The 8,862-nt window shown below is 40.9% G+C and overlaps 1 protein-coding gene across 1 annotated transcript; it reads right to left on the bottom strand.

Annotated features, from left to right (window-relative positions):
• Positions 1–1,674: 1,674 nt before the first annotated feature.
• Positions 1,675–2,616, bottom strand: LOC142219141 (olfactory receptor 5AR1-like). The gene has a single exon (XM_075288107.1). The coding sequence runs from the start codon at positions 2,614–2,616 to the stop codon at positions 1,675–1,677; it is 942 nt and encodes a 313-aa protein (XP_075144208.1).
• Between the last annotated feature and the right edge of the window lie 6,246 nt (positions 2,617–8,862).

Raw genomic sequence — 8,862 nt, forward strand, 5'->3', positions numbered from 1 at the left:
CTAACAAGATATTGTAATATTACTGCAGAGTAACCTTCATACATTTATGGGTAAAAAGTGTCCACAATATAAGATTCAAACTCATAAAAAGCACATTTATTTAGTTAAACTTTATTGCTCAAAAACCAAAAATGTTCAATTCTTGGTCCAATGGAAATTGTCATCTGACTTTGGGTTTTCTAGGTAGCCCGAACTTGGGAAATTGCAGGAGTCCTTTGTGAATGGTAGACAGGAAAGTTTAGTTTTTTGGTTCAGAAGAAAGTCTACTAGTTGTATTTTATAATACATATATATGTATATATCAACTGGCTACTTGTCAACATGAATTTTCAATACCAAAAAGGAAGAATCTTGTAACTATGTAAATCACAGGATCGATAGACGTGTCAATGATATACAAGTCAATGATATACAAGTCAATGATATACAAATGACCAAAAAGGGAATTAAAATATTTAAAATATCTCCATTTATTTGGGATATTGAGTATGAGCATCACTTACTGAAGTGCACAAACTTAAACGCCTTGGCATGCTATTAGTGAGATTATGAATGGTATCTGAAGATGGTATGCCATGCTGCATGCACTTGGGCTGGCGAATTATCAAAATTGACTACAGTCAGCTCCCTTTACAATTGCAAACCAAAGACATCCCAAATGTGCTTGATGGGAGACAATGCCATCTTGCTGTGGACCATGAGCTTTGAGAGCAGTGGCATGGGGTCAATGAAACATGCACAAGGCTAGACATCTGGCTTGTAGCTCAGTGTCATGTAAATACCTTTTGATGGTTGACCTTGTTGCTGCTCTAGGCTTGGGGTGTGATGTCCAATGTCACTGCAGTGCAGAATTAATGGATGACTACGTGCCTTTTTCCCAATTCTATGATCAATCCATGCAGAGATTCAACGTAGCTCACCTCTTCCTGTCATTCCGTTTTGTCATTGTTCTCCCAACTACTAGGACATGTAATGTTAAGTGCTGACATCTCAGGTTAGGTGTGTAGTTTGCTACAAGTGGTGATAACTAGCATGTTAACAAACAGGTCGTTTCGGACATTATCCAACACCACTTGAACCAATTTTTGTGGTCCATGTGGTTAAGCTTTGGTTTCAATCTGGCTTTATGATCGATCCAATTTGCCACAGATTGGTGCTTGAAAATGTGATCAATCGCAAATCTTACCGAAACTTGCTACTTTCTCAATTTGCATAACCATATGGTTAGTCCTTCTTGGTGTTGAAAATTCTATGTTGAGGAATGTTTACATATATATAGTGCTTAAATTGTGACATTTTTTTGGGGGGATCTCTGGAATAAATACTCAGACCCCAGAGTATCAGAGACCTAGGAGAGGATGTAAACATAAAAAACACTGACTTACTTACCTCTCTTGTGCATTCCCGTGCATGTTGGCCATCATCTTCAATGATGGAAGAGACGTCACTTGAGCCAGGCTTCCGTCGTGACTCATAAGGATGCAAGCCCAGCCCACGTGACGTCTGTGTCGTCACCAAGTAGCTCCAAAGACATCCGATGCCAGGAGAGGTGAGTAGCAGTATTTTTTATGTTCCCTTACCTCTCCTAGCCCTCTGATTATTATACTTCAGGGGTCTGATAAGCAGTGTTTGTGGGGTTCTTTATACCCAATTTAAGCACTGTATATATGTCATTCATAAGACCAGCTTGTTTATAAGTATCTTAACCCCATTTTTAAAATCATTATTTTTCAAGCTGTAAATTATCGGATTCAATAAAGGGACTAATACAATATATAGGAGAGAAAAAAACTTATCTTGTTCTGGATTGTAACTTGATGCTGGTCTCATGTACAGGCACATTATGGTGCCATAGAATATACTTATACATGTGAGGTGGGAAGAACAGGTAGAAAACGCTTTATGTCGACCTTCCGTAGATTTGATTTTCAATATGGTAAAAATTATTAAAACATAAGAAACCAATGTAAGCAAAAACGTAGAGAGGGTCAAAAGGCTGCCAATAATATAATTCATCATCTCTACTTTATAGGTGTCACTGCAAGAGATCTTCAGAAGGGGTGAGAGGTCACAGAAAAAATGGTCAATTTGATGGGATGCACAGAATGATAGCTTAGATACAAGAGATATATGTACTGTAGGATCCAGGAGACCAATGATCCACGCAGATGTTGTGAACCCGACACAATGTTTCAGACTCATTAGGGAATGGTAACGAAGAGGTCGACAGATTGCAACATAGCGGTCATAGGCCATAGCGGCAAGTATGACGACCTCCGTGCTGGCCAAGGCAATGAAGAAATACAACTGCACCAAGCAATCTACAAAGGAAATAATGTTTCTATAAGTGACAAGTATATTCAACAGCTTTGGCAGAATATTAGAAGTATAACCAATGTCAATGAGGGAAAGGTTCAGCAGTAAAATATACATTGGCGAGTGTAGGTGAGAACTTCCCCAAATGACAACAATAATAGTCAAGTTCCCACAAAGAATCAGAATATAGAGAAATAAAATGGTAAAAAAAATCGGTAACTGAAGTTCTGATTTTTCGGAAAATATGTGAATGGTGAATTCTGTCATATTGTTTTGAGCTTCTTGCTTCATTTTATACATTTTTCTATCAGAATAGAATATATATATTAACATTAGTAAAATTTGCATTTCGTTTACCTTTTAAAATACAACATAATAAAATTGTTTCTGAAATTTTAATATTCAAATCAATAATACAAATAAATTATATGAAAATAACAGAAATTATTATAAATATACAATTTTCTATTATAAATCTTTGCTTGTGGCAATTCAATAAGAACTTTCAGACCTGTTCCGATCACGTGACGATGATTATGCAGAGCTCATTATTTTAAGGGGAAAAATAGTTTCAAGCGTACTCACAATGGGTTAAAAATATAAAACAAGAAGTATACACCAATTTAATTTTGAAAATGGAAAAACCTAAAAAATTGTTGAAAATTTTTGAGGGACGGGAAGGTGATCTCAGACCCATACAGAATTCAATAGCTGCCTTTCCTGTAGATGGTTCCCAAGCTATCAATGAGTGAAGCTCACCGACTCATATGTACATGGGTACAGAACGCATACAGGAGGATTCCTCTTGCCCATTATCAATCCCAACCATCTGATTTGCTCCATGTGATGTGGGCATGAGATGGAACAATTTTGTAATTATGTGCTTACCACTGTTAACAGGGTCCACGGTCGATGGTGTCAAACTTCTCCCCTCTCCACTGGTTCTTAGATCTATGTAGATGACTGTAGTCAGATTGCTATATATGGCCCAAAAACGTATTGCCCAGCATTGGTTGGTTGGATATCCAATCCTACTTGTTGGGATTTCATAGATAAATTTAACTGGATGCTGGGTATGGAAAAAATTGTCTATTCAAAACATGGGGTTTCTATTAAGTTCAATAAGCTGTGGGCGCCCTTAAAGGGAGTTTGATATAGAATATGACTGCTGAATCTCTCCCCATTGGAGGGAACCAAGTGATGTAAGTCATTTGGCCTGCACCTTAATTCTCTTGGTCTGTAGGCTACAAGACAGATAGGTCTACTAGTTTATTATTATCCCCCTTGGCTCCTAGTTATTGCAGGACATAATTCAGGATAACTCTGCTTTATATGGACCTTCAGATTTTATTTTGTACCAGTGCTCTATGTCTACAGGTATGGACAGATGCTTTTTTTTTATTAAAACAAAATCAATAATATCGTCTAAATAAAAAATAGAATAGATTTCCCTTAAAATGCTGGAACATGTTTCAAAGTACGTTGTCTAGACACTAAGTTGGAGCATGGCCTGTGCCAGGGTTGGTGAGACTAGCTCCTATTTCCTTAAACTTACACTTACTAAGTATTAAGTATACACTTACTAACATATCCTGTGTTTTATTTCTTCACCATTTACAAGATATTGGTTTCTTGTTAGTGAAGTAGGACAACAAATCTCCTTCAATAATATGGAATATGTTTTTTTTATTAGGCATTGGATCAATGTGATACTCTCTATGTATATCATGTATGTTCAGGATATAAACTTACCTTATCTGGTTAAAAAAATCTAATAATACACAAAGCAGTGATGTGTCAGAAGTTCGGGAATCATCACGGCCTTAGTAGCTCTCTTGTGATCCTTTATATTGCAAGTGCTGTAGAAAAAGATTCTGCCTCAAGGGAAATCAATGGCAACAGGTTTTCTTTCCTTCGCTTTTTTTAAAAATAATGATCCTTAAAAGTTTAGCAACCAGAAGTGCGATATCTATCTATCTATCTATCTATCTATCTATCTATCTATCTATCTATCTATCTATCTATCTATCTATCTCCTATCTCTCATATCTATCTATCTATCTATCAATCAGTTTTTGGTGACATGACCCTCATGACTTGGGCAGTGATGGGAGTTGTCTTCCTCCCGTTGCCTTAGATTGTCATAGATCATGTGATTGCAAGGACCCGGTTACTCTACAGTTGGTAGCACCTTGTGGTCATGTGACTGCTTTTGGTATTTAGCAGTGAAGGTGGGAACCATTGCACCGATGTTTATTTATGTCAGATGGTGTGCCCATGTGGAAAGAAAGAAGGAGAGGGTGTGCAAATATATACATACATATATACAGGAGGCGTTGGGCAGCAGTAGGATGGCTGTGATGTTTCCCTGGTGAAGGCCTTGACCGGCGTTGACCACATGGTCTCCGTATCAACCTCCCTTTACTACATCCAAGACAAAAGTGTTACTTATCACTGAGAAGGATAGACCTCTGTTCCTGTCTCTTTTTCTATCTGACTTTGCATCATGATAGCCTTGAAGAGCAGTGGGATAAGGTCAATGGTAGACATGTAGCTGAATAACTGGCTCCTAGCCCAATGTTGTGCAAATTAATTCTGGTGGTTTGTGTTGACCTGGTTTGTCAGCCTAGGTTTGGGATAAGATGTCCAATTTCAGTAGCAGTACAGAATGGATCACTATGTACCTTTTTTTAAAAACAGAAGATCTATCCGTGCAGGTTCTCCTTTTGATATCATTCCAGTTTGTCATTGTTCTCCCAACCACCTAGGTTGTCTAGTCTTAATTTTTATATGGTCTATCCTCAGGATAGGCCATAGATACTTGATTGGTAGGGGGTCTGGACCATGGTCTAATCAGGTGTACAGCACCCATCCTGTACACAAAGTGGGTCCAGAAGCAGAAAACTCAGTCTACTGTATAGTGACATCATATGTGTGACATCATACTGTATCTCAGAATTTATTGAAGTCAGTGGGAGCCGAGCTGTAGTGAAGGTACTGGCTGATATACAACAAACAGAACTTTCTCTTCTGGTCCAGTATTGTGTACAGGACTGACACCAGCAGCGGTTGGGTACAACTGACCAGTTTGGGTGTCGACCCCTTATCAATCAGGTCTTTATGGTCTATTCTGATAGGTCAGAAAAAAATTTAACTTGGACAACCCCTTTAAAGAGATTGTCCTTTAAAAAAAACATTCATCTGTCCCTTGTGATCAGTTTTCCCTTCCAGTGTCCATTCAGTCTCATGGCGGTGTCTCATTCTTAGAACTGGGAAATCCTTTGTCTCATGTTGGGCAGGAGGCTGAGGGCCTTCGGAGTCCGGGGGACACTTCTTAGGGCCTTCTTCAACTCTGTGGTTGCCTCAGCCATCTTTTTCGGTGTGGCCTGCTGGGGAAGCAGTATATCAACCAGGGACAGAAATAGACTTGACAGGCTGATCAGGAGGGCCAGCTCTGTCCTGGGGAGCCCCTTGGACCCAGTACAGGTGGTGGGTGACAGAAGGATACTGTCTGTGGTGACCTCCATGCGGGAGAACAAATCCCACCCCATGTATGGGACCCTGATGGGACTTGGCAGCACTGTAAGCGACCGTCTGCTTCACCCCAAGTGTGAGAAGGAGCGCTATCGCAGGTCCTTCCTTCCAACCGCGACCAGGCTGTATAATCTACATCAGACCAAACGAAGAGCTCTCCGCACAGAGAACTAATGATTATGAGGATGACCATGAGGTCTTCCTCTTTCTCTTCTGTTTTTCCTTAGCTGCCATGGACTCCTAGTATATCTTCTCTTCTCAGCTTATCTGTGTCTACGTCTGTAACATATTACTCTGTATTATCCTGTATCTGTATTACTATGCTGCTGTAACACGCTGAAATTTCCCCAAGGTGGGACTATTAAAGGATTATCTTATCTTATCTTATCTTATAGTAACTTCACTTACTAGTCACTCACCAATGGCTGCTGAGGTCATTAATAGGTCTCAGCAGTTGCATGAGATGCAAGACTCCCAGCAAGAAGTGGCCAGCACGAGACTGACACTAGCGACGGAGCACCAGAGACACGCGAGTCGGGGTGGATTTGAAGAAAAAGTACTATTGTATGACTTTCTTACGGGCTTCGTTTTTGCAGCATTCACTCTGCAGCCAAAATGACATGTCACCTGTATTCTATCTTTCTATACGATTCCGAGGATACCAAATTTATATGGTTTTATTTATATTTTAACTCCTTAACAAAAATCTGACTCCCTAACTTTTTTAAAAAGTTGCCATATTCTAACACCCATAACTTAGGATAGGCCATCAATATTATATTTACAGGGGTCTAACAGCCAAGACCCTTGCAGATCAGCGTGGCTAGAGGTTACATGTTAACAATTCCAGGTTGCTATGTTGCCCATGTGCCATACAGCCAATAGAATCAATTCCAATGGTAGGTGATAGACATCCGAGGCTAACACTACATACAATAATACAATGTGAAAACAAGTTTAATTTTACTACATTTGTTTATTATAATTCTTACCAAAGAAGTACACAGACATGAATGCAGGTTGCATACATTAAGCATTTGCTTCGACCAGTTTTAGAGGCTCAATAAGTCATGAATTACAACAGGTACCATAGCCCTACATGCAGCACTATTTTTTCATCAAAGTGATGGACAATTATCTCACCTTATTAGACATCAATCATGTGACAGTCTTAGGATGGGGTCCCGCAGGTTTCCTTCCCAGCGCACAGCGCCACCTGCGGGTCAATACAACTCTCACCCTCGGCGTCATGCAGTGAGATGTCTGGAGTCTAACTCCAGCTTTCTGCCCACTGAGCATGCGCGGACCTTTTGGAGGTGCTCAGAGGCTAAGTCCCATTCTTTCCCTACTGAGCGTGCTCAGCCCTTTTGGAGGCACTCAGAGGCTAAGTCCCAGTTTTCCCATACTGAGCATGTTCAGTGAAGTTATGGCCACCGCCCTGTGGATGGTACTTGCCTTTTTATAGTGTGAGCCGACGCCCGCTGGGTGCTCACACTTTGACTATAATACTTTGAGACAGGAGGTCAGGGCTAGGTTCCAGTGAAAGACAGGAGCAGTCTAGGGATCTAGTTAGGATTCCTTGGCTCTGCCAGTGGGAATCTGTAAAGCCTATTCAACTGTCTAGTTACTCTATAGCTCCTTGCTGTTGTGGAGCCCTTTATGTTGCTGACCAGGGATGACGCTTAACCCTCGGTAGCCTTTCCTGTGTAGCAGGCTGAAGCTTTTACTATCACCTATTCCTCTGCTGTGATTAGCAGAGGTCTGTTGCAAAGCTTCACTCAGCTTCACCCAGCAGCCTTACACAGGTGCACTCTCCCAGTGAGCTTAGCTGGTGAGAGTTTGTTTGCAGTCTGTTCACATTTGAACCGCACTAACACCACAGCCAATGCAGTTAACTGGTGTTTAGCCTTTCAGGCAGATGGCTGCCCTACTGGGAGTCTGTGGACCTCACTGCAGTGTCTTGCAGCCTAGTGGTTCTGTCAACATTAAAATATTATTTTCATATATATACACAGAACCGTAACAGACAGATGCAGCACACCGTCATGACTCTTATTAAAATGGAAGTCCTAAAGTAGGCAATGGAAGCATTCCTTGCAGTGTAACAACAAGGATATAACCTAAACATTCATACATAAAATACAGGTAGACCTTATAAGCTGGCACTCTGACTCTATTGCACAGGTGCCGGTAGGCATCAAAAGGAGAAGGAGCCGGCTACATAGAAGGAAGAGATCTCCAATGCCCAGAAGATCCCGATAGGAAGATATGTAAGAATGATGGGGTGGGCTGAATGAGTTAGGGTGAGTTCACATCTGCACCCTGTCTCCATTTTAACCAATCCGGCGTGTTTCCGTCTTCTGCCCAAGAAACTGGACAGGGACAGAAACCCAGCGGCCAGTTTTCAAATCCATTCACTTGAATGGGTTTGCAAAGTGACCACCCGTGTGCATCTTCTGCCACTTTGTGGCAAAACCATTTTTTTTTTAACCAGACACAAAGTCAGACATGAAAGACTTTCTGTCCGGTTAAAAAAAAAATGGTTTCACTGCAGAGAGGCACAAGACGCTCACGGGCAGTCACTTTGCAAAGCCATTCAAGTGAATGGGTTTGAAAACTGGCCGCCGGGTTTCTGTCTCCTGTCCAGTTTCTTGGGGCAAAGACGGAAACATGCCAGATTGGCTAAAGCGAAGACCAGGTGCAGGTGTGAACCCATCCTAAGTTAGGAAGGGCTAGTAGTGAATGGGCTTGCTAAGGAAAGAGAGAGGGGGTGTGAGGGAGTGAGAGGGAGATGCAGTGTGAGTCAGCGCTGAGTGAAGAGCAAGGCATCATGGTAGTTGTAGGATAACTGAACAGGAAGCTACACCATGTAAACAAATGTAGAGAATGGCAGGAGCTCCCAAAGAAACCCAGAAATAAATCAAAACTCACTTATTAACAGCACTAACTGACCTAGTTTAAAAAAATATTTATTTTTTTTTGCCCGTAAAACCCCTTTAAGTCAATTTCAAT

The sequence above is a fragment of the Leptodactylus fuscus genome, chromosome 10 (assembly GCF_031893055.1).
Source record: "Leptodactylus fuscus isolate aLepFus1 chromosome 10, aLepFus1.hap2, whole genome shotgun sequence".
In the NCBI taxonomy this organism is placed as follows: Eukaryota; Metazoa; Chordata; class Amphibia; order Anura; family Leptodactylidae; genus Leptodactylus; species Leptodactylus fuscus.